The sequence below is a fragment of the Fukomys damarensis genome, unplaced genomic scaffold (genome assembly GCF_012274545.1).
Source record: "Fukomys damarensis isolate Sample0158 unplaced genomic scaffold, DMR_v1.0_HiC HiC_scaffold_21, whole genome shotgun sequence".
NCBI lineage: Eukaryota > Metazoa > Chordata > Mammalia > Rodentia > Bathyergidae > Fukomys > Fukomys damarensis.
Genome location: NW_022900933.1, coordinates 29,287,674 through 29,313,980, shown reverse-complemented (window position 1 = coordinate 29,313,980; position 26,307 = coordinate 29,287,674). Strand labels below are relative to the sequence as shown.

General features: G+C 43.2%; 1 protein-coding gene across 10 annotated transcripts in view; it reads left to right on the top strand.

Moving 5' to 3' along the window:
- The window catches only part of Foxn3 (forkhead box N3), a 377,946-nt gene that overhangs the window by 329,098 nt on the left and 22,541 nt on the right, over positions 1-26,307 (top strand). For 8 of the 10 annotated variants that reach the window (XM_033766752.1, XM_033766751.1, XM_033766750.1 and 5 more), the window contains one exon: positions 25,420-25,485. The exons of 1 other annotated variant lie outside the window; for it this stretch is intronic. In XM_033766752.1, coding sequence (XP_033622643.1) covers positions 25,420-25,485 — 66 coding nt within the window. The remainder of the gene's footprint in view (positions 1-25,419; positions 25,486-26,307) is intronic. One more of the 10 variants, XM_033766754.1, reaches the window with a different exon arrangement.

The following is a 26,307-nucleotide window of genomic DNA, read 5'->3' as shown; positions in this document are numbered from 1 at the left end:
AAAAAAAAAAAAAAAAAAAAAAAAAAAAAAGAGTCTAATTTCTAATGGCATTAGTATTCCAAGCAGCCGAATCCCGGGCTGGAAAAAGGTACAAATGATGATTGCTCATTAGCAAATAGAATACAGATGTTAGGTTCATTTTGCCTGAGTGCATCAGCACCTTGGGAGCCACCAGCGTGGCGAGCCAGGTCCTGCAGTGATACGGCGGGCTCAGCACAGAGGTGGCTTCCCTGAGAGGGCAGAAGTGGCCTCTGCCAAGTCTCCAGGGGCTGCACTTGGTCCCTTTCCTCTGCTAGTTTTCGGGCCTGATTGGTGGCCATAGGAAGCCAACCTTTCTAGAGGAACTACTAAAATGGTTTGATATATTTTTATTGTACTTTGTTTTCCACTTGATTCTCACCTGGTAGAATATATGGTCCTCTTTCAGAGGTAAAAAGCTCAGAGAGGTTCAGTGGCTTGTCGGAAGTCACACAGCAACTGGATGGTGGGTTAAACCTGGATGAGACTGGTCTCACCACTCTGACCCTTTGGTGTTCTCATCAGCGATTAGGGCTGGGGGAGGTGATCACAATACTCTTGTCCTTTTCCTAATACAACAGCTCTGTATCCAGCAGGTTCCATCTCATCTTATAAAGGACCCTCATAAAAGATAAATTAAGGATTTCTTGTCAACAAAATCAGCACAGCACAGGTCCAGGCTGGGTGAAGGGTAAATACAAATGTAGATATCTATAGGGCGGATGACCTGTTTGAAGGTGATTCACGGGGTGGGGGGTGAGCACCTGGGTTAGGGCTGTGGGGCAGTTGTAGCAGCAGTGCTAATCGTGTTGTGAAACACCCACCTACCCAGACACCTCTCCCTGTCACCTGCCCCTTGCAGAGGTTCCTGGCTTGGATGATGTTTGAGTTTTTGTGTTAGTTTGTTTGTTTGGGGGCTTTTATCCAGCAGCAATGTGGAAAGTTTGTGCCTGATCAGGGAGGTTCTAATGCCTTAAGGCTATGGCTTCCAGCACCAGTGCTTCCAAGCTCTACCACAGGGCTGTCCACAGTAGACCCTCAGTTAATGCCTGGCAGCCGTCTTGCCTAGCAAAGGAGTGTGTCAGCTTTCCTGGCTCTGGGGATTAGAGCCAGACTTGCTGCCAGGAACCCAGTAGGACATTGGGCCACCACCTAACTAAGCCCTGGGCTGAAATGTGCAACTTCTGACTTTGGATGGAAAAGATAGTCATACTCCTAGAGCAGTTCTCAATAAGTTAATAAACAAATGGCCAAGGAGTGAGCTGCCTTCCTCCTTCCTCTGAGGATTGAACCCAGCGCCTTTGCACTGACCCACATCCCCAGCCCTTTTTCATATTTTATTTTGGGACAGGTCTCACTAAGTTGCCCAGGTTGGGCTCATGTTTGTGATCCTCCTGCCTCAACCTCCCAGAGTGCCGGGGTCACAGACATGTGCCCTATGCCTGGCTCTTATTTTTCTTTCTAAGAAGATGCTGCCCTGTCTTCAAGGTGGGATGAAGAGTTTTAGATACAAGGAGTTGGCTCATTCCTTTGTCAACATCTGCCCAGCGTTAAATTGTTAAGACAAGTTACCATTTTTCGGTGGTCTCCTGCCACCTGCGCACACAGGTATTGAGTGTTACTTGCTGTAGGTCACTAGGTCCAGCATATTTTTTTTTACTGTCACACAGCAGAAAATGCGCAGAATTCCACTTTCCTTTTGCTTTTGGACTCACAGAGGCACCCAGTGGAGGATGTGCTTTAGGAAAAAAACAACAGGCTTGCAGAAATGCTTGACTTCTTGTTCTGAAGACTGAACTTTTTTTTTTTCCTGCCACTTTCACTAAGTCCTTGTCCAAGAACTTTTCCCTCCTTATTTAAATGGATAGCATTCAGCTGTGGTCAGATGAATTTCTGCCTTGGGGACATAAAATTAATTTAGAAATGACATTTTAAATAGTGGAAGCCTCTTATACAATGATGTGAGAAATGGTTCTGCTTTTGAAAATCAAAATCAAACATGAAACAGTATGTGTCTCTGTAAAGAAATCAGATGGCTTGCTGGGATATTACTTTGGCTTTTTGCCAAAGGGGGGAAAAATCCCCTAACTGAAGAAATGAAGCCAAAAGGTATGGAAGGAGGGAGCGGCTGTGATTGTTTTAGTGAGAGTAGCAGCCAGATTTGCAAAGCAGCACTTTTTTTTTTTTAAACTCTAACCCAGACAAGAAAAATTGGGCGGCTTCCCTAAATAGAATCTCTGAACTCTACCTAATGAAAGCTTGAGAAACTAGTTTGGATTTTGAAAGCGAGAAGACCCTGCCCATTGCTGACTATAGTTTAATTACATAATGAACCAACCAATCCTGTTTTTTATCAAGTTTGGGCACCTTGCAAAGTAATTTTCCATAGAGCACACTGCCCTTGCATCATATACCTGCTCCCGTTTTTGTTTTTAAACCCGTTGTCTGCTGGCAAATTCTTTTAATTCTGCTTCTCTAAAGGCCTTGGCTTCCCTTCCCTTATGTGGTAACAGTATTAACTATCAGAAACGGTGCCTGGCCATGCGATAAGGATCAGAAAATGGAATTGTATGACTCCCAAGGAGCTGGTAGGAGCCTTTGTTTTATCTTTTTTTTAAAGAAAATACTCTTCTTAGATAGAAGGCATTCACAGTACTTGGTCCCTTGTGGGGCTGAGGAAAAAACCAATCTGACAAAATGGAGGAAATGCTGTTAGTTCCCATGAACACGGAACCACGTCCCAGGGTGAATCCAGCGAGGGCAAACTTTGGTGGGGAGGGAGAACAGAGTGCCTGCCCGGAAAGGGTCCTTTCCATCTCTGTCTTTGCACAGCCGTAATAGAGTGGAGAACATCACCAACTTGACTTACAGAAGCTGCTGTTGCTCCCTCCTTGTGCCCCAAAGCAAACAAAATAGGCAGGTTCCCAATTTGGAGCGGGCGGTTGAAGCCCAGGCCTTTGTTTGCTGTGGAGTTGTCCAGGCAGCAGAGCAAACAGACAAGAAGAGATTAGCCAAACAAGAAGGCCTGGGAGGACGGCCCTTTCTGCCTAGCCAGGAAAGCAGGTCCTTTCCTGGCTCTGGCAGGGACTAAACACGCAGACCTCGGCCCGCCCCTGGGGGCACCAGGTGGGGTGGGCACAGATGGTGGTCTCGTAGGTGACAGGATCAGTGTTGGAGACTGAGTCCACCCTCCTTCTGTGTCCCCGAGATAAAAACTCCCTCAGTTAGTAAATAATGGGCACAGTGACCTGCCAAGACTGGTTAGGAGATAATAAAAAGAAGATGCATATGAACCATTCTTATTCTCTAATCATTTTGTTATGAAATGTTGTTTTATTTTTCGTAGGAGTAAGGGAAATGTTTTTTATTAATATCTATTTGTATTGCATTAAAAAAGATGCATCAAAATTCAGAGACAGGCGCTAGTTTATTTATTAATTTCTGACAATTTTCTAACTTCCTCAGGAACATTTTGCTACTTGTTTTTGTTTGCATGCGCCCCCCCCCTTTTATGAATCTTAAAAAGTCCTGAGAAAGCTCGTTGTTAACACATGGCAACAGTGTGAAAGATAGTATCATCTTTGTTAATGCTGGTGTAGAATTTAGAAGCAGTAGTAGCCTAATAGATTGTTAGATGTGTCCTTGAGCAACTGCCTGGGGATTCTTGGTATCATTTTTTTCTAGAAATGCAGTTGTCTAATATCCTGTGCATGGCAATCTTACTGTCTCCCCCAAGACACAAGGAAAAGGGTCTTACTATTTCTGCTTAGCATTTTCCTTGTAGGTGAGCTGGAAGAGTCCCATTTTCAGACCAGTAAATTCTTAAGTTTCTTTATCTGTTTGTCTCATCTATCTAAAAAAAAAAAAAAGGAGGGGAGGAATGACTTAAAATGATAAAATCACAAGAAACAACAATATCAGTAGTCCTTCTTGTAGTAGCCATGTGGAAATAAAAAGGAAAGAGGGGCACACTCTATAAGGTTGAACCAAATGATAGTGATTGATTCACAGCCCAGCTCCAAGTTTCCTAGCACCAAAAGTGATGAAAGAAATGTGGCAAAACACAAATTTATCAGTTCCAAAACAAGTACACAAAGTGTCTGTCTCTGAAAACAAGGGCTTCAGAGAAAACAAGGAGGTCAGAGATAATCTATTAATGTTGGGCCAAGAAAAAAGTAATTTTAAACAGAATTTATTGTAAATTACAAAAGTTCCTTTTCTTACAAGAGCCTTGTGAGAAGTGGGGATTTGGTGGTGACCTGGGGTTGTCTGGAGGCCATGCTGTGTGGAAGGAAGGGCAGAGCTTCTTCTCTGTTTAACAGTAAAGAACTACAGAATGTAGCTGCTCCTTACCCTTTGAAACCTGTTCCGTATTTTAGCAAGTGTGCTACCCAGCCAGCAGCCCTGTGGGCCCTCCATTTAGAATGATGTCCCTAGTTCTGTGGCCCAGGCTACCAACAGAAAGGGAATTAAGCATGCACAAAAAGTCCTGGAAGGGCCAGAGGAGGGGAACCCAGGATGGCCCTTCAGGAAATGACTTCCACAGTCATAAAGTCACCAACTTGGAGGCCACCCCTGCTGAAATGGAGGCCAGAGACACATTTCCTGGTGACCCAGAAACTAGTGTTACCCCTGCTGCAGGCTCCAGTCACCCAAGATGCTAGAGGGCATTGTAGTGCCACTGTAGGAAACCCCAGCCCAACAGTGTCATTGCTCCATCTGATTGGTGGGACCAAATTCATATCCAGAACCCTAGCTGCAAAGGAGTCCAGAAAATGTGGCTTTTAGCTTCCCATCTTCTCCAGATGGAAGGGGAATGAAGGTGAGGTTGAGCAACGTAGTGTCCACCATAAACAATCCTTGTAAATTGATGAATTCTGGTAGTACAACACTGGCCGTAACTTTGTCCACCCACAATGTGTCTTTCTTAGCATTGCAAGATTTCAAGATCATCCTAGACCTATGAATCATAAGGCTTCCTCTCACCAAGGAGAAAACTCGTAGTCCTATTCTGTGATGCCCTTAGTGGGGAGATCCAGTCTTTGATGAAACTAAAGCCAGTGATACCCCTTTTCCATCCACCCTGGTGTAAGCTGGATTGGAGCTAAGACCTTTCCGAAAACACACAAAATCTCAGGGCTTTCATGTACTTTCTGCAGGCTCCATTTGGACCTTCCTATGCCCTGAAGACCTACCCCAGATTTCTCCATCTAGTTTGTTTTCGGCTCCATCCCTAGTTATGCGTGGATGAAGACTGCTTTTGTGTGGGCTTTCATCAAGAAGTCATGATATTGCTGATTGAGGACTGGGGTGTTGATGAGATTCAGCAGTTGGGGTCAAGAACTGTCTACATGCACAAAGAGAATTGGTTTGTGCAGTTGTAATACACAGAAACTCTGATTAGATCTTTCCTATTACTTTTAGTTAATAAACATGACCGAAATGACTTGGTCACTTTGGAAACATGAAGATTGTGATAAAAATGAATTTATATGGGAATCTTAATCTCCAAAATTGCTTCAGGTTTGGGCTGTCATCCCTCCAGAAGTAATAACTGGAGAGAGTGAAATATGTAGAATAATATCAGCTGGCTTACTATCTGGAATAGGCTTGAAAAGTCATGAAATAAACTGGATTAATTAACATTTGTGTGTGAAGTGGAATCACTAAAATTAAATCCACTTTTGACTCATTAGCTGTTCTCTTTTGTTGTTGTTGTTGTGTTTTGTTTTTGCCAAGGGCTTAGCGAAACAGGCAGCTAGACAATGTAGAGAAATGTTGAAATTGTGTCCTGTAGTCCAAACTGTATAGTTTCTTTTGAGAATAAAATGAAGCAAAAGGAAGTGAGCTGAACTTGCCCCTCCGCAGATGCCAAACTTCATGATGTGGATGTAATGCTTTGCTTTTTAAACTTAGTTTGACGCTGCTCAGCCTGATGAACCAGCAGAAAAAGGGGCTGACCTAGGAACACGCCTGATTTTAACCCTGTCCACCACCAGGTGCTGAGATTGTCACATGCCAACAAATAACCAAATGAAGTGTGCAGTTCAGAACCAAATTTAATTGAAAGAGGAAATGATGGTATTTAATTTGTGGCTTGTTTGTGTAAATTAATGCAACAAAGGACACTTATGGATAAATATGGTGGATGCTGATTTACCGAGCAGTGAAGCAGAGCTCCAAGGAATAGGCCTTTTATTCTAATTGGATGTCTGAATGATGGCAGTATGCTAGGTGCCCTGTGAAGCCACAGTTCTGAACTGTGTGACAAACAGGCACATATTTTGTAAAACACTTGGAAAGCATGGCTTCGGGGTTTCTCAGCTAAGCAACTACATAAAATTCTCCTAATAAATACTGTAAACTGAAGAATTTTCCTCTGAAAAGTTCCTTCGTATCCATGTAGATGGTAGAATGAACTTTATCAGTGTGTCTGCATTGGTGTAACATGCAGAGACTTTCTATTGAAATGCAAATGCCTTGTTATCAATTAAATACCTTTGTTGTGATGAATTTAGACTTGTTCCTTTGCTTTCATTTACTGAACAGTAAAAGCAAATAGTGGTGAAGTAGTATTTCTTAGTAGTGACACGCCTGTAAAAGCAGTAAGACAATTATTCTTCTACTTAAACTCTAGTTTTGGACACCTCTGAATAGTGGTTAAGTTTTTTTGTTTTTTTCTTTTTCTGAATAAAGAAGTCTTTTACAAATATAGAGACCCAACATTCACTCCCAGGCTTTTCTATTCAAGGAAAGTATATTGATAAAAACTATATTTCCCAAGGCCATTTATTTGAGGCTCATGCTCCTAGCTGGCTGTGTGAGTGTTGTGACAGGACATTGTCTGTTAGCCATTTGCAACTGCCTATGTCAAACTTTGGAATTTTCTTTTCTTCTTTTCAGCTAGGAATAGATTAGCTAGTGCTGTAATATCTCCCTTTACAATTTTTCAAATGTTAGCTGAGGTTTTGTAATACTGTTGGAGAGGAGTTGGCCCTTTGTCAGGATTATTTAAGGGATCCTGGTGAAAGTGGGTGAGGCAGATGCTCCTGAGAAGTGCAGGAACAGGAGGCACAGACGTGCGGAGCTTCCTGTCGGAAGCATGACCTGGCCTTAACCTTGGCCACTGAAGGAGGTGACCGTCACTCTTTGGTCATGAAATGTTTTGGATTTTCCTACATCATATTTGCTTTTATCATTTATATTCAGGGGCTTTATCGGAAGCATTTTAGGATGCTCTGGAGTCTAGTCTTCCAGATATTCCTGGAAGGTAGGCAGGTGTACAGCTTATCCTGGAGTTTGTTTCTGTGTGGTTAGGGAACGAGGCATTTTGAATGAACTTGTTTAATGTTGAAAGGGAATAAATGGTTGCTCTGCTGTCTTCCTCCATAGGCGTCACTGGCATGGAGCCTCTGATCTTTCAGAGACAGGTGGAGGGGTCATGCTTTGGGGGCTCCAGACCTGGGTGGAGCTCACTCCCTGCCTCTTATTCAGCCTCCCACCAGCCTACAGATCTCTTGCTCTGTCTGGTCCTGCCTTACACTTTTCATCAGTAAGATGGTTTCAGAGAGGAGTTTGACTCACAAGTTCTATTCTTCTGTGTACAGAGCTGAGGGCAGTCCATCTGTGTGAAAATCCAGGAAGGTTTGCTCTCCTTGCAGGACCTTTCATTCTGTATCATGGCTCAGGCTGAGGCAGGAGGATTGCCATGGGTTTAAAGCTATCTAAGCAAGAGATGCTGCTAGATTGGGCTGATTATAAGATGTAATAAAGTAGTAGTAAATCTGCAGTTTTAAGTGAAGGTACAGTCCCTGTAGCAACTTTACAGATTGCTCAAGTGGAAAACTGATCAGAAGTGGATCTTTTCAACTTGATTGTTTTATGGCTAATTAGACAGTAAATACCCATAATTGTTGGCATATTAATACCATTGTTTTGCCTTTTCCCCATGGTCCAAAAGACAGTGTAAAAGCTCTGGCTAGCCTGTTTAAAGAAGTAAAATGTTTCTCACTAAAAAATGATAATTAGAAAACTCCAAACAGAGTAAAAGTTCCGCGGGGACTAAGGGTGGATGCCTGACATTCGAAGTTTTGAGGGGATCGAGGCTGCTGTCGCTTGTCAGCATAACTGGGTAGAGCCTGTTCCCGCCTGTTTTGTGTTTCCCAGCGTGTAGGCCAGGTCGCCACAAGACATCGATTTGGATATGATGGTCACATTTTAAAGAGAATCATAATTATGACCTCTAATTATATACAGTTGTGTCTACTGAGTTAAAGATAATGGCACCTCCTGCTTGGAAGACTATGTTAATTGACTACAGGGGCCAGAAGAGGGCTCACATCCGTCCCCTCCCCCGTTCCTGGCTGGGCACACTTGAAATTGGGCTTGCTGTGGTGATCACATCGCTTGAACATTCGGTTCAACCGCTGGTTAACTCGTATTTTAGCAAAAGGTCAAATTTAATTTGCATTCAAGGGGGAAATAAAAGCTTCAGTGGACCTAGACCTAGGCGGCCTTCTCCCCAGCCATTATCACCTGGAACTGCATGTCTCCAGCCTTATTTCTGATGGAGGGCACCGTGCCTCTCGTACAGCTGCTCTGGTGTATTGCCGCCATTGTTTTCTAGTGGTGACAACTTTTTGTGACCCCTCTGTAGCTTCGACCCAGCAGTCACCAGTCCTGGGCAGGTTGGTTTCCTCTGCATTCCCACCGCATCCCCCACCTCCAAGAGGTGAGAATCTTGGAGCATATCTCATACGTCATTTAATTTCTTCTGTATATGTTGCAGTACGTACTTTCAAAATTTAGAAATTTTTAAAACAGCCACAGTATCGTTTGTTAGCAAGTCCTTAAAGTTTCATCAGTGTTTCCATTTCCCAATTTTTTTTTTTTAGCCATTTGCTTTTTGAATCAGGAACCACACAGGGTTCCAGGCAGTGTGACCAGTTGGTGTGTCCACCCCTACAGCACTTCTGTGGGTTTTCCTTTCACATTTACCACTCCACCTCTGTCGTTTGTTCTTGTTGTTGCTGCTGCTGCTATTGTTGAGTGACTAGAATGTTCTATGGAGTTTCCTATAACCAACACTGCTGGTTTGGCTTGTGTTCTCACATTCTTCTATTGCCTGGATTTAAAAAAAATAATAATAATTTGATCATTAGATGTATAGCAGGGTTGTTCAGACTTGGCACAATATTTTGGGCCAGATGAATTGTTGAGGGGCCCAGGAGTAGCTGTCCTATCTATTGTAGGATGTTTAGCAGTAGCATTCTTGGCTTCTACCCCCTGGGTGCTAGTACTGTGCAAGGGTGTACATGCCCCACTCATACACACACAGTCACAATTATAATCTCAACACTTGGGAGGCTGAGGCAGGAGGATTGCCATGGGTTTAAGGCCAGCCTATTATCTAGCCTCGCTAGATAATATAGTTGAGCCCTTGCCTCAAAAAACAAAACAAAACAAATCTAGCTATTTTAAAGCTAGCTCTAGCTATTGTGCTGCTATAAACATAGGTATGCGTGTATCCCTGTAATGTGATGATTTTAACGTTTTGGGGAAGATACCCAGAAGAGGAATAGCTGGATGAAATAAACTTTCAATTTTTAGTTTTTTGAGGAATCTCAAGAATGACTTCCATAGTGGTTGTGCTAGTTTACACACCCACCAACAATGTAGAAGAGGCCCCCCCATCCTTGCCAGCATTTGTTATTATTAGATTTTTTGATGATAGTGACTAGGACAGTTTTGTTTTTGTGTGTGGTACCAGGGATTGAACTTGGGTCCTTGCATGCGTCGGAACCACTGGTCTAAATCCTTGGCCCATGATTAGGACAGTTTTAAAAGTCCATTTGCTGAGGACCAGAAGACCCTTGATTGCTGTAAGCTCTCCTTCAGGTCTTGGCAACCTGGAAGGGCTGCTGCCATCCTGGTCACCGTGTGTGTCGGTTCGATAGAAAGTCATCTTCCTGCTGTCTGATTCTTCCTGCTGTCTGGATACCTGAAACTCTGGCTTACTCTCAGTCACCCACAGCCATGGGTGCTTCTCCACTTTACACAGCATGTTTCCCAGACTAAGAGTTCAGTGACCAAATGAAGTCCTTAAGAAAAGCAGATAAGGCAGTTTATGTAGAAGGGAGATACTGTTTCACAAGATGGAGGCTGAAGGGCCCATACTGTCATGGAGGTCATCTCTGGGCGGATCCTCTGTGTGTAACATGATAGTAGGAAGGACTCTGTTGGGAAGGCAAAGGCCGTGTATGTGAAGTACTCAAGGAAGCTTCGGGCAGAGTTGGATTTGGCTGCCATGTGCACCTCTTGGCCCCGTGTACTCTGCACAACCAGCCATCTCTCTGACCCTTGCACCCTACGAGCCTCCTCTGTCATTGTGATCCCAGATGCCAGGTTCTGCACGTGATTTGGGAGCCTCCTTTTGCAGGAACCAATGGGTAGGTGCTGTCTGAGGAGTGTCGCTCAGAAGGGCCAGGGAGTGTGCAGGCTGCAGGTTCCATTTTTAGGGTCCTCCATTTTGGTTGTCAGTGCAGAGTACAACAGAGACTGCATGAACAGGAACCTTCAGGGAGTGCTCTGGATATGTGGGGTCAATTTCAGGTGAGACGAACTCTGAAGAACAGTTTTGTTTTTAAGCCAAAGCCTTTTTAAAACAAGTTCTTACTTTTCCCTGGAAGAGACAATGAGAAGTAAACACAAAGGGGAGCAGGGAGAGTTATGTGCCCGGCCTGGGCCAACTATGCTCTCTAATGAAGCTTAAGCCAAACCCTAGATTTCTAAGATGTGTTTTTTCTTTACCCTACTCTTCCACATCCGACCTCCCGGCCCTGACCTCTGCCACACACACAGACTCACACATTCTGTGAAGCAGTTTTTCATTTCAGGGCCCTCAGGCTGGCAGCAGTTGGGTCAGCTCATCCCTTCCTGGCCTTACCGTTGTGGACCAAAACCCATCTCCAAGCGTTTCAGTGACAAGAGCTCGCCACATACTTTCTGGATTTCCTCAGAACATGAACTGGGAACACTCAACGTGCTTATAGACAGATTCTCATTTTGAGTTCCCCTCCCAAAGCTGTTACCTAAAAATACAGTAACCACACTGTCCTCTGGCAGAGCTGATGCCTAAGGCCACTGGGGCAGGGATGGGGTTCAGTGATGGGCATACCCAATCCCTTTCAAGAACAATCTTGAAAGGGTAGGAGAAAACCACAAGTGCTGGCATGATGGTATTTGCAGTGGTGGGTTTTTCTTTCTCCATTTTCCAATTTTCTTTGTTTGGTTTTGCTTGTATAATACTTGTTCTAACTTTTTTCCTATTGAAAGATGAAATAAAGCCTTCATGGTAAGAGAATGAACCCAGTTGCCCTTGTGAGGTAACCTGACCCACAGCTTGCCCAACCAGCCGCGAAGCTCCTCCAGATGTTTTTGTCCTGGTCACCGCCCCTGCCCACACCATCAACTTTAGCCAATTTTACCTTTCCTTGTGCCTGGGTGTGTTTATCATATTGTCTGGTATTGTCAAACACTCCTTAGTTTTTCCAAAACCAAGTATATCCCAGATTCAACCCAAAACCCTTCATTTGGCTCAGCATTTATAATTCTAGTCCTGATACACAGCATCCAAAAAAGGGAATTAGGTTGGACTCAACTCACTTCCTTTCAAAGAGCCTGTTTCCCAGACCAAGCTCCTGCCCCCAGGGCCTGGGTCACCCATATTCCACAGAAAATTCACTTAGGATATGTGTTTAAGTACTGAATGTTTTATTCACGTCTTAGTCCATTCAGACTGCTGTAATGAAATACAAAACTGGGTGGCGTATAACCCCTCTGAGATTTCTTTCTTACAGTTCTGGAGTCGGGAAAGTTCAAGCTCAAGGCACCTGGTGGGAACCCACGTCCTGGTTGATGGATGGTGCTTTCTTGCAAGTCAGCTCTCTTTTATAAGTATATTAATTCTGTCACGACCCACCCTCATGACCTAGCTGCCTCTTAGAGGCTATTGTTTAGATCTAGAATGTTCCCCCAAAGTCTCATTTATCAGACATGGGGCTTTTGTAAGGTAATTGGATCATGGGGGCCCTAAGATCCATGGATTGGTCTTTTGACGAGCTCATAACTAAATGTGCTGTTGGGAAATGGGGCCTGGGAGGAAAAGCTGTGTCCCTGGGGGGTGTACCTTATGTCTTCCTCACTCACTCCTCTCTTCTCTCTGTCTGCTGGGTGCCATGGGATGAGCAGCTTTCCTCCCGAATGCCCTTCTACTGTGATATTTCTGCCTTGGAGCCAGCCAGCCATGGACTGAATCCCCTAAACTGTGAGCCAGATTAAATCCTCCCCTGTGAATGTTGGGTATTGTTACCTAGCAACAGGAAAGTGACTAATACAGGCCTACCTGCTGATGCCTTCCTATCAGGGATTAGGTTTAAGCACGTGAGTTTTGGAGGGTTCATAGACACTCAGGCCATAGAACCCATGTATGCTGTGTACCTGAAAAGGTAGAGAATGTCCAAAGAGGGAAGGATTCTTTGAAATAGACTCTCAACCAGCAAAACATTCATTCTGGAGATGCAGCCATTCCCATAACCGTTCTGGAAACTTCTGTGGGGATTGTCTTCATTTCCCATTTTCCCACCAGAACATCAGGCCATCGCTTTATGTTAGACAAGTTTTAAAGCCAAATTATTCATTCCCAGTTATCTTCCCCATTTGCTCAGGGATCTTACACACTCAGACAAACATGTCTCCTTCCAAACTGGGCAGAGGGCATCTTCTCATTTCCCCTCTAGTAGCACAGTGTTGAGCTTAAATCTTTTTTGGGTAGAAAACTTAATGCTTTTATTTCCGTAATACTTTTATTTATAGTTATAATCTTGAATCTATATTTCCATACTTAACTGAATCTAAGATGAATTACTCATTAACAGTTTCATGATAATTTTTGTTTGCAGTGATGAATGTGGTACCAACATCTCTTTGTATCCAGTGCTGTATGCACTAAATGAAGGCAGAATTAATGACAATTATTGTAACCCCCTTGTTATATCCACCTACTGTTCAGCCTCTGAGAGATCCAGGACCTCCCAGGAGCCCAGCTCCACTTTAGTTTTGAAGCAGATATCAGGCAATGGCTCCATATCAGACAATGGAAACTCTTACAATTGCTTTGCTAGTGCTTTATTTTTATTTTTCAGCTACATCTTTAACAGTAAAAATTGATTTTTGAACCAAGAATTTCAAGGAACCGTGCAAATGTTAAAAAATTATCAAATAATAAAATTACCATTTTTTCCCCTCTAATGTATTTGGGGTTGGGAAAGGGGATTTGACCTGAAAAAGTAAAAAGGCTAAGCATTAGAACTGGGTCCTTCACAGACTCCGTGGCCAGTAGTCCTATTGCTATAATTGGTAGCCCTAAAATCACCGGGGAAGAGGCTTGCACGTTTCTGAGAGGGGCCCAGCAGCATTCACTGCCCTTCCCTTGAAATGTACCACAGTTGTCCCAAGAGTCTTGTGGACCTGTACTGTATACAGAGTAAGGCAGGATAGGGATCCAGGAGTCTCTAGTGGGAAATGTATTGTCATCTACTTTGGTTCCTCTTTGAAGTTGAAGAGGATAGGTTTTCAAAAGACTCGCTTGCTGGAGGAAGCATGGGTGTTTTGGCAGATGGTTGCAGTGTGTGTGTGTGTGCGTGTGTGCGTGTGCACATGCGTGTGCATGCGTGTGTGTATATGGGGAGGGGGAGCAAGTTGTATCTGTGTTTCCTTCTGATATTTTGAGACGATATCCCAAGCAGGATGTAAGCGACCAGAGTTTTACAAGATATTCTGTGATCTTTGTGACACTTTTACTCTGGACGCAAGTGTCACTTGGAGCCCTGACGTCAAGGTTCTGAGTGGTATTTCCTCTCACTCACACATCTGCCAGTGTCAGTCTGAGACGGAGTCTCTGCTCCTGGAAACGAGGCTTTGTACGTGTGCCCAGTTGAAGACACAGCGCATGAAGATGCCAGGCAAGAGGAACGATTCAGTTGTCAGCATTCACAACCACTGCTACAGACAGTGGGGCCAGGCCACTCTGAGGGCCCCACAGTCATGTGAATGTTGGTGCTGGATTGCCAGCAACCCCAAATCTTTTGTTAAAGAAGGAAGTGGCTTCTGGGGAGGGGACTGAGAAGGAGCTGAACTTCCAGTAAATGGGGAGAAGTGATGCTTGGAGGAAGTCACAGAGGCAAGGCCAGCTAACCATGTGAAGAGGGGGAAATAGACTGAAAATAGATGTACCAGGGTCCCCACCTGCTCTCTTGGCCAGTGCCAGGCCCAGCCTTCTGGTGCTCTGCTCGCCCCTCCAGGGTTCAGCTCGTGCCTCAGTGGTCTCATGCTTCCCTCTCTCGGTCTGGACTTGTGTATATTCCTCCTCCCAGACACCAGAGTAGCCAGGCTCTGAGGGTCTCGGGGCTCCTATGAGTGTTCCCTTCTCTCACTTCTGCCCCCTGGGAAGCTATTGTGCACCCAGGGCTGGCTTTTGTTTCCTCCTGACTGATGAGCTCTGGCTACATCACTGGCTGAAGAAGCCAGGAACAAGCAGGGATTTGGAAGCAAAGAATTCTGGGGCCTACAGGGCTTCAGCATCTTTCATTCTTTTCTCCACCCCTCCCTGCCTCCTAGTGTCTGCTCTCTCCAGCCTTCAGTTATTTCATCCCCAGAGAGAGTTGATTCAGGAGGCAGCAATCAGGGAGTGCAGTGAGTAGAGAGTTACAGCTGGATGGGGTACAGAGGAGAAGAGACTTCAGAGGAATATATAGTTTCTCATGGACCAACCAAGAAGTTTTAAAAAATTAACAAGAGGAAGACCCCACTATGAACGAGCATAACACAGTATGTCAAATGAGACAAACACATCCAAACACAAATCCTGTGCCTCTAAAATAATAGTTTTATCCTGTGAATGAGATGAAGTCATAACTTTTCCTGGGTCGCCTGTCACCTTTGCCCTGGTCTTAAGTTCTAGAATTTTAGATTCTTCTGTACAATCAATTTGCTCCCACATGGTTCCATTCAGTCGGTTCCTGGGCAACTGCTAGAAAAACTCCCGTCGAGTAGCCAAAGATGTTAAAGAGGGATCACATCGTCAGGAACCTTTCGAGTATCATATAAAAGAAGTGTCGGGATGCCTATCGAAGCAAAGGGCTGGGGAGACACGTTCACTTTCTTTGGAAGCACAGATTCCGAAAAATGAACAGTGCAACCCAGACTTGTCTGCTGAAATGAGAAGGGTATTAGAATTAAGGAATACAGAAGACATCAAAGTTAAAGCATTTCTTGTTGCCAGGAGAAAACAAGTATGAAAGCATCTGCCTGGAGTAAGTCAGTGTGCTGCTTTCATTTCTCCAGCAAAAAAGTAGCCTCAACAGTGACTGACTCAGAGATTTCGAGGCCTGAGAGAGTTTCCAGCCCAAACACCCAGTGTCACGTCAGAGATGAGGCATGTGAGACTGGAGAGACACAGGCGCTCACGTCTGACTTATATCTAGGATGCACTTTGAGCTCTGGTCTTTCCTTCTAGGACCTTTTCCCAGAATCCCCTCACAGGACATAGAATTAGGGGTAATAAACGGCCAGTGTATTTAAGTAATGGAGATGCTTCTGATTAGATACAAGTATTCCTGACTTGCAGAGTTGACTGTGACACAGCTTCTTGGCCCTGTAAATTCTTCATTAAGAGTTCACTTCACACTAGTTTTAAGATGAGAAAGACCCAGAAGATGTGTGAGTGGGGGCCTAATAATACCTAAAATGGACATACAGAGCATTCATTGGCCCCACCGCAGCCTGAGTTAGATTATCTTTCTGTTCCAATAACCTTAGTTTCAGTGTGCTCGATCATTGGTTTCAACTTAACGTCTTCAGTAAGGGTTCAGGTCATTCTTTTAGCTTTTTGCTTTTGTCTTGAGCAGAAAGGCCATTATTTTGGTATTCTTTTTCTCCAACTCCCATCACGAAGATGATGTCTAAAGCCTCCACTTGGCACCAGTCTTTGCATGAGGCTTTTATTCCCTAAAATACCGGCGACCCTTCAGCTTATCTGCCAAGCTCAGCAGCAGTCATTTCTCCCTGTCTCACTGTGACAAGAGCCCCTTAGCTACTTGCAGTTCACTGTTACAAAGAATCCTGTATTGTATTTCCCACTTCCACCCTGCTGCTCCTCACATCGGGCAGCTTCTTTCTTCATAACCATCAGCCAAAAGAAAGATGGAAGAAGTACTCGTGGCAAACGACGTCTCCAGAGCTGGCAGCACCTGCGAGCCCGTTTGGTGGCCTGCGAGATCAGAGGCAGCTGTTTCAGATGTCTTGATTGACTGCAACAGAAGCCAAAGGATACAACCCTTACTAGTGGTTTCAAAGCCACAAATGTAGCTATCCTGTCTCTTAAACTACGCTTAGGGACTTTGGAGGGGAGAAAGGAGAAAACAAAGACACTAGGAACAAGGTGAATTTTATGTTTGTTTTTGATACATTGTATTTGATACAGTAGTTCAAAAAAATTTCTTTTCTCAACCATAGCCCCAGTTTGTGTGCTTAGCACAGAGTTTATGAGCCTTAGCTCTTCACCATTTGAACTGCTGTTCTTTGTTGTACTGGCTGTCTTGAACCCTGTAGAATGTTGAACAACATCCCTGGCCTCTACCTACGAAACGCCAGAAGCACATCCCCCTCCCACCTAGTCATGACAATCAAAGATGTTTCCAGACATCACCATATGTTGGGGGGAGGATGCAAAATCACCCCCAGTGGAGAAACTGGCATAATATAAGGGGTGTGCATAGGTGAAACTGAGCCGATCTACTCATTGCCCCAGGAAATGTACAGCTTGAGATTTTTATTTGTTTACTTGTTTCATTGTTTTCGTGTTTCCTGTCCCTGAAATCCTAAAAGGTACTCAGATACTTTTTCTGCCTTTTAGGGATTAACCAAACACTTTCAGCTGTGTTACTGTAGCACAGTTATAGAAAATAGATAAAGATATTTCAAACCAAAGAGATCCAGTGAAGTTATTGAAGATAAAGGATCTCTAGGGAGCACTTACTTCTTCAAGGGCCTCTTTAGATGGCATTCATGATCCTTGATTTACTACTACTAAAGGTGGTTCTTCATCCTTCCGATGCATCAGAATTTTCTGATGAATTTTTGCAAACCTTGTTCTCAGTTTGGGTGTAACATTTGTTTTTCTGGGATCCCCAGGGGATTCTGCTGTAGGCTGAGAGCCTTATGCCCTGGGGGATCATCCGGCCCTTCTCCCTCAACTCCATGCTGTGCCTTGGACAGCTAGATTCACCAGAGTGGAGATGACGAGCCATTTACTTGTTTGTGTAATAACTACTTGTCTAGTAACCCTCTTAGGTTCCACATACTGTGGTTGGTACGGGGATACAGAAGCAAACAAAAGCAAACACAAAGGAGCCACATAACACAGCTCACTTTCTAAGGGAGAATGAGAAAGTATGAGTATCTTGGTCTGTACATCTGATTGAGTAGATACTTGTGTTCTTACATCGTGTAATTTCTGCCTGAGTGGGTGTTAGCATTTTTAAAAATGTTCCTTAAATCTCTTCTATTCAGTTATCAACACTTCAAGTGTGAAGGGGAGTAGGGAGGGAAAAATATATAAGCCTCATGGAAAATGAAATTATTTCTCAGAAGCAGAGTTGCAGTTCTCAGGCTTTCCATCCAGGAGGTGTTTTGTTGTTGTTAAATTGTTCAATTCTAATGAGGGACGGTGCTCAGGTTTTTTTTAACAGGTCTGCAGCAGTGACAGTTGTACCACGTGCTTCCCATCTTAAAACTTGTGGCCTCTCCAAGTCACTTCTCTCTGGCATCAAATCCTAGACGTGAATACGGACAGAAGCCACACTAGGAATCCACAAAATTCCCATGTCAGACAATATGGATTGCTCTGAAATGGATATGGCAAGTGCACATCATGACAGGCCACAACTTCCCAGGATCAATAGTATTTTCTCCCATCTTAGTAAGTGTTAGGCATCCCCAACGGCTTTGGAGCTGGTATGCCATTTGGTAGATGCTCTTTGGAGTCCATAGTTCCTGCAGCCATGAAGAGAAAGGAAGAAGGCAAAGGACATGATGGTGAGAGTCAGGAAGTGGGAGAGGAGTTGAAAAATTAATCTGGACCCTTTCAGGTCTACAGCCACCTACCCACCATTTAAAATGAACAAACTCAAGCAACATGAAAAGTCGCATGTTAATTAGCAGTAGAACCAGGTCTTGAAACCCAAAGTTACCATGCTTTATCTTGTGCCTTTTTCTTACCCTACCCACAAAGGAATCTTCCTCCATGTCCAAAAGGACTCATCTCCTCATGTTAGGAAAATGAGGCTAGGTGTCTCCCTTCACCTGAACAGCTGAACCCTTGCTCTAGAAACTTAGTTACCTTTTTCTCTCATGGCAGCATAATATAGTTGTGTGTGTGCATTCAAGAGGAGAGGATTTTTAAAACATCTTTAAAATGTGTGACTGTTTTCAGTCTTTTATTGTAGAGAAGAGGCAATGTGATAGGACAACTGCATTAAAGATAAAAATTGAAATGGGCCACTGGGAACTGGTCCAGAGGAGATGTAGCACTTACTGAAGCATGAGCACAGAGTGATTTTTTATGTACGGGATTTGAGATTGGCTTAACACTGGTGATGGTCATAACTCTATTAAGCACTTACAGTGGCACACTGGGCATTGTATGTGCTAACCATTAGTAAATGATTTGGATTCCTGTATTAAGATGCTTTATGGGGTACTGTTGGGAAGAATCCTGCATCCAAAAACAAAAGAGATAATGTTTCTGTATTCTCCTGTACCCATCTGCCTCATTCTGACTCTCCAGAATGCTACATGGAGGATGCTCCTGCCCAGGGGAATCTTAATTCCTAAAAAGAGTTCTTGGCCAGAATATCTTACTCTTTTCTTGTGCTGATAAAGATTGAGTCATAGGGATATGGGGGCCACTTCTTTAATTCTAGAGACAATCCTCCTGTTGAGACAATCCTCCTGTTCAGCCAATCCATTGCTTCCCGCCCCTAGAGCTCATCCCTCAGAACCAGCTGTTCCTCTGAAGTAGAAGTATCCTCCAGCCCTTAACAGCTACTAAAAGTGCTTCGCACACAAAGTGCCCTGCTACCCAAAGAGAACCTTCTCTAGTCTGTCCCAACTACGGAGAGATTCTCGGGAGCATTAGATGTGTTTGTGAAAAGTAGCATAATACCCAAGGTGGACAGTGTGCTGAGCTCCGAGGGAAGGAATGGGCGGGGGACAAAAGGGAATGGCATTGATGAGAAAGCTGTGCAGGGGCGGTGTCTTCAGGAGTCCGGGATCTCTGGGGAGGAACAGTTCATGGGCACAGATTCCACAGTCCTGCCTCCTGGTAATCTGCTGTCTGAAGAGGGTACCAGTAGTGAAGTGTGATTTTATCTAGGAAAAATAATCACTCTGGAATGGCTTTAGATAACATGTACTAATACAAAAGGTTACCAGGATACATTATTAAGTGAAAAAGTTTTTTTTAAGTTGCAGAAAATACTTTGCAGATGCAGTCATTTCCCCCTCTAGAGAAGCCTGCAGGGGCTGGATCCTAAGACCCCCAGTAGGTGCCTGAAACACAGACAGTACCAAACTCTGTATATACTATGTCTTTTCCTATATACATACATACTTAAGCACAGTAAGATATTAATAACAAGAGCCGGGCATGGTGGTGCACGCCTGTAATCCCAGCACTCGGGAGGCTGAGTGAGGCAGGAGAATTGCTGTGAGTTCGAGACCAGCCTGGACTTCATAGTGAGTTCCAGGTCAGTAAAAGATATTAATAACAAAATAGAGCCATTATACTGTAATGAAAATCATGAGCTATTTATTTTCAAAATTGTCTACTTAGTATTTTCTTTCTTTTCTTTTTTTTTCCCCCTGTTAAGTTTATCGGTCTATTTAAAGCAAACAGTACAGTTACATTCATCATTGGGATCTTGTACCTTTTCATGATATGTCTTGGTTCTTACTTCTTCCCCATACTCCTGCCCTCCCTTCACCCTTCCCTATTTACAAAGGCTTTGTTTCCATTTTTTCACATTTTTCCTTTTCCCATATCCCCCCACCTTCCCACTTCTGCTTTAGCCATTTTCTTCCTATTTCACACTTAGTATTTTCAAATCATGGGTAACTGATGTTACAGAGAGCCAACTTCAGCTAAGGGGGCTGCAAACCTACTTTTAAAAAAATAGATTCATGTGCCTGAATGTAAATGTATATGCATTGGTATCTCTGAATATGCATAAATGGCTTGTTTCTAGCCATATATGCAAGAAAATATGAATGTGGAAGTGGGTCTGTGGAGAAGGTATTTATTTCTCAAATTATGTCTACTTAGTTCATTTTTAAAAAAATATTGAGCATGCATTACTTTCACAAGTGTTAAAATAGGGAAAAGTTAGGGCTTTTAATAGTATATAAGAATGAGCCCCGCAGCAGCTCTTCTCTTTGGAGAGGAAAAAAGGAGATTGTCAGCACCCATACAGAGTGGTAGGGCGTGACAAGGGTAAAGCCATGTTAGACATTCTAGCAGCAAGTCTCGGATGCTTTTCCGTGGAAAAAAAGACTTCTCTGGGGCTTCCTGGTGTTCACACCAGGAGTGAAAGAGGATCCTTCTGGTATTGATCTGTATATCTAGGAGGGTTGTGCTTGCTTACTGAGTGAAGAAAGAGGTCTGGTTGATGACTTCCATTTTCATTACCTGTAAATGTGGTTATTGAACCCAGATAACATTAACCAATGAAAACAACAGAGGTGCCACTTTGCAAAAAGTCTTTGAAAACTTGGGGTAGGCTACAATTGCTTAGGATGCAAAAGCATTGAGCTATAAAAGAACAAATTGGTAAATTGAACTTCCTAAAAATTGAAGACTTCTATTTATTGAAATATGCTATTAAGAAACTGAATAGATAAGCTCTGGACCAAGAAAAAATATGTAAGTCATAATGGCATTATATTCAGAATATTTAAAGACATCTTAATAGCTAAATATTTAGTTGAACAGCCAGTTTAAAAATGGGCAGGAGGGCTGGGGATTTAGCTCAGTGGTTCTGCCGCCTGCCTCGCAAGTGCAACGTCCTGAGGTCAGTCCCCGGAACCAAAGGGGCGGGGGGGGGCCAAGAAAATTGAACAGACTTTTCCCATAAGAAAGGCACACAGATGTCCAATACACTCACAGAAAAATGCTCAACATCATTTGTTATTAGGGAAGTAAAAGTTAAAAACCGCAGTGACATACCACTAGGTGTCTAATTTTTTGAATGTTGATACTAGGTATTGAACTTGGCCTTCAAACTAAATAACATGTCTAGCCTTCCCAATCCATTTGAACTGTTTTATTTTGAGAGAGGGTTTTGCTAAGCTGTCCAGGTGGGTTTCAAACTTGATATCCTCCTGCTCAGTCTCCCTAAGTACCGAGATTGTTTGTGCACTACCATACCTGGCTTAGGTGTCTAAAATTTTATTTAAAGATGGATAATTTCAAGTGTTAGCAAAAATAATTGGTGCGTGTTCTTTGGAGAATGCTTTAGCAGTGTCCTATAAAGTTACACATAATTTTACCAACAAGTAGTGAAGGAAAAGGAAAATGTGTCCCAGAAAACTTGAACAGCATTCACAGCAGCTTGTTGCCCTGTAATATCCAAAACTGAAAACAAGTCAAAGTCAATTGAGTGGTGAATAGATAAACAAGCTGTGATTTTTTCATTCAATGGAATGAATAGTAAGGAATGAACTTCTGACAGTGTATCATGGATGAACAACAGAAAGCAAAGAAGGGCCAGGGATTTAGCTCAGTGGTTCCACTGCCTGCTTTGCAGGCACAGGGGCTGCCTGGAGAAGTATGTCTGCTGTGGGGTGCCTGCAAACTTGGGAGTGATGGAAATGTATTTCTGAGTTGTGCTTTTCATTTTGACTAGGTTGATGTTAACACTGTTATAAAATTTGTCAGAACTTATCAAAATCTATACGTAAAGTGAGTGTATTTTGGTTTTTATTAGTAGGTGCTTGTGGTATATAATGATTACATTTATGGGGGGAGTTGCTACATGTACATAATGTATTTCAATTGATTTTTTTTCCATGTCCCTCTTTCCATCCCTTCTCCTTCCAACTCTTGATCCCCTTCCATTTGCAAAAGCTCTATTTTCATCATTTTTTGCCTTCAGTTCTTTTTTTTTCCCCATCCCCTTTCCCTAACCCTAACCTTCTCCCCTCCCTCTATCTCTTGGTCCCCTATCCATTTGAAAAAGATCTCCCTACTTTCTATTTATCTGTTTTCTGTATATACACAGAGACAGAGAGTTTCTCATTAAGAGAAGCCATGCAGTATTTAAGCTCATGTTTCTGATTTATTTCACTTAATATTATGGGCTAAGTTGCACCCATTTACCTACAAATGCCTCAAGTTTGTCTGTCTTTATGGCAGAGTAGCAAACTGTATAAAATACCACATTTTCCTTACCCATTTATCTATTCGGGGAATATACGTCTTTTCTAAGATTTAGCTGTTACAAATTGTGCTGCTATAAACATGGGTTTGCATGTATCCCTGTAATATGGTGACTTTAACTCTTTTGGGAATATACTTAGAAGAGGAATAGCTGGGTTAAATGGAATTTCCATTTTTAGTTTTCTGAGGAATCACTCACTATACCATTTGTTTTGGTTTACATTCCCACCGACAATGTAGAGAGTCCTTTTTCCTTAAATCCTCACCCAGCATTTGTTATTATTTTACTTCTTGATGATGATCATCCTTTGAAGAGTAAGATAGCGTCTCAGTGCTTGAATTTGCATTCCAAGTGAGTATACTTTATGGTATGTACATCATTCCACAATAAAATTGATATTTAAAATATTGGCACTTGCTGTGCCCTCTGGGGAAGGTAGGCACCTCTGGGCACAGTAGGGTGTTAGTATGCATGATCACACGGCAGTTTTTGTGGTTACTAGTTGCTCACCATGTGTCCTGTGCTCTGCCCTCCTTTCCATTCTCTAGTTAGGAACTGGTCCTTTGGAAGTAGGGAGTGGAGCTATAGAGATGCATGGGATACGTTATGAATAAGGTCATAAGGGAGATGTGTGTTACACTTACCAGAGTGCCATGGGGCCAGCGTGAGTCCCCTCGGAGCGTCAGCAGCATTATCTGTGCAGACATCAGGCATGACAACTCTAATTAGAAGGAAAGGTGGGGACCAGTTGTTTGGCATTGTACGCTTGCTTACCTTGCGTGTCTGCTTGGTGTGGGTGGACATCAGGGGGTGGAGTCTGTGGTTCTGGAGCACTTCCCCAAGCTTATGTTCCTCTAAAAGTGCGAGTGCTCCTGGTACTCTTTTCCATGAAGTTTCTTTTTCTTGCACTACACCTTCTGTTTATCTGTTGCCCCCAGACTTTCTCCTGAGATCTACTGTGTTTCCAAGAGTAAAGAATTTTCTTTCATTTGCTAGCAAATCAAAGAGGAAAGGACTCCTGACTTCTTACGTGTGTTTCACTTAACCCAGCAAACATCCAACCCCAGGTCACCTGTCACCTTTGCATTCTCAAAGATGGCAAAGAACCTTTTCTTAGTGAGAAGAAACAGTTCATTTGTCGGCCCATCTCTGAGAAAGAGAAAGGTCCTTCTTACAAAAGGAGTAGGAGGGGGGAAGGCTAGGAGCTTCCTTGTGGGTACCAGTGATAACACTGAGATTGTGAGCCCTGCTTCCTGGCAACCGGCCCAGGAAGGATAAGAGAAGGGCAGGGCAGTAGACCCTGGTCGAGGGAATAGAACTTTAAGCTGTTCAGTTACTCATCCAACTAGTATATATATAAATATCCGTGGGGAGGGATGACTATTGTAGGAATTCAACCCAGGAGTTGCCATATAGTTAATTTACCTGTTTCTCATACAATGCACTTACTAAAATAAACTTTTACTCCGTTATAGAGTGTAAGTAACAGGCCTCCTACAGACAAAATAGAAAAAGGCCTGCAGAGTAAAGTTCCTTTACTTCTTTTTGAGACATTGTCTTCTGAAACCAGCATCATCTATATTATTAATCACTTGTGGGCCTTTATACCACATTGCATTACTCCCTTGGAATTAAACTGCACATATAAAGTATGAAAAATGTACTTTTTAAACAGTAAAAAAGTAATTTTCTCACATAATACCCCAAATAAAGTGCCATAGAGCCATTAGTAGTAAATTGAATTTTTTGGTATGTAATTTGTACAAAAACTGACAAGCGCGAGCCCCCTCTCCCCCATCATTAGTCACTGGGCTTAGCGGACACAGAGGCAGTAATCTGCAAGGGCAGGCATTTTGATGTCGACTTCAATTGCACACTTCATTTATTTGGACAGGGCACAGGCGGCAGCTTCTGTCACGCGGCATCACGGCACTATTAGTGAATTTCGCCCCAGGGCAGCTGGGACGCTGTGCTGGGGCAGATGTTCTTTTCAGCCTATTCAGTGACCATTCTTGGGGGTTGTTTACTGTTGCCATGGTGACCTTCATTTCCATAGCAGCGGCACTGCTGTTTCTCAGAGGAAAATGAATTTAGTTATAAAAGGATAATATTTTTCTCTGTCTCCACATAACCTGCCATCTGTCATCTGGTGGATCGGTAAGGATTCAGAAACCTATTAAGAATTATAGCAATGAAGTGATGGGTCTGGGGGACGCAGATTAAAACCAATAATAGATGTGGAAGCCAATACTGTGCCCTCCCTGTAAGAACTTTAATTTTTTTCTGTATATTTTAAGTACTTTTTTTTAATGCCTTCATCACCTCTCCCACCACCATGTACACACATAACCTCATAAAATACAATTTGCGTTCTCCTGACAAAGGGAAATGACCAACTGTCTCGTTTGTGTCTCACTCAATGCAGGTGTATTTAATGCTTCTCTTCTTGGAGCTGTGAGCTTTCCTCAGTTCATTAGAGATTCCTGTGGCTGCGCTTCCTATTGTCACCACCTCTTCTACTCCTCACCCAAGGGTGAGAGCCAGGGGGGCATGTAGATCAGCAACTTATCAGAAACATCCCATGCATTACAACATTCACAAAACAGAAGAAGCCATGCTCACCTGATAAAGAAAACTTACGAACATGCTCCTTACATCTCCCTCTGAAGTACCTTTTCTTCCTCTCAAACCCTAATGGTAAGGCAGTCGCCTTTCAGGATAGCTCATCCAGTTCCTGGATTTTTTTTTTCCTCTATTGTACATATTCATGAACTGTAACTTGCAGGGGGAAAATACACACACACCAGCCCCGTTGTAAATAATGTTATTTATTGGTTGATTTTTCCAGATCCTGACATTGATGCTGCCAGTGCCATGATGCTTTTGAATACTCCCCCTGAGATACAAGCAGGTTGTGAGTAGATATTTCTATAGCCTACAGCACCATAGTTTGTGAACTTAACCTTCTCACTCATATACCAGGCCACAGGGAACACTAATGCTAAAGTAGACCTCCCCTTGTAGCATGACTTTAAAAACTACGTTAGCGCTTAACTACATGCATATGCATAGAACGTGCATCCATGCCTACGTATGAGTGAATGCATAGATGCTTTTCTGAGATGAGAAAGTTCAGATAGAATTTCAGGGCTTATAACTTGGGGGCAGAAAAACAGACCCCATAATGACCCCAGTGGAAAGACCTTCCTTTCTCTTGCAAGAATCGTGCCTCTGAGCTTTAGAAGCTCTTAATCCGGTCAGCTTAACCATGATGGAGCTGAGCAGTACTCATTTTCAGACATTTCTTTCCTTTCTGGGCCTTGATACAAGCCTGCTGTTTTGGAAAGCCAGGCCTGCTCACGTTTACACTAGCCTTGCAATGGAGCCATGACACCTTCTATCGTCTCTACGCAGCCTTTCAGGCTGTCACGGAGAGAAGGGCACAGCTGAGTTAGCTAAGCAGGGCTCCTGCTCCACCTTCTGTTGGCCATTGAGCAACGTCACGTTTGAAGTAACTCTTCTCCTACTTGGACTTCGTTTCTATCTGCCGTCTGATGTCGTTTTGCATCTTTTGAGCTAGACGGATGTAGTTTTAGAAAGTTTTCTTTCACAAGAGATGAAAAATGACAAATGAAGATATCTGTCCCTTTTCTAGACTCAAAGCTTGTTCCTCTGCCCACATTCCACACCCAACCAGAACCCTATGAGTGGACAGAGAGCTGCACTACCAAGGTCT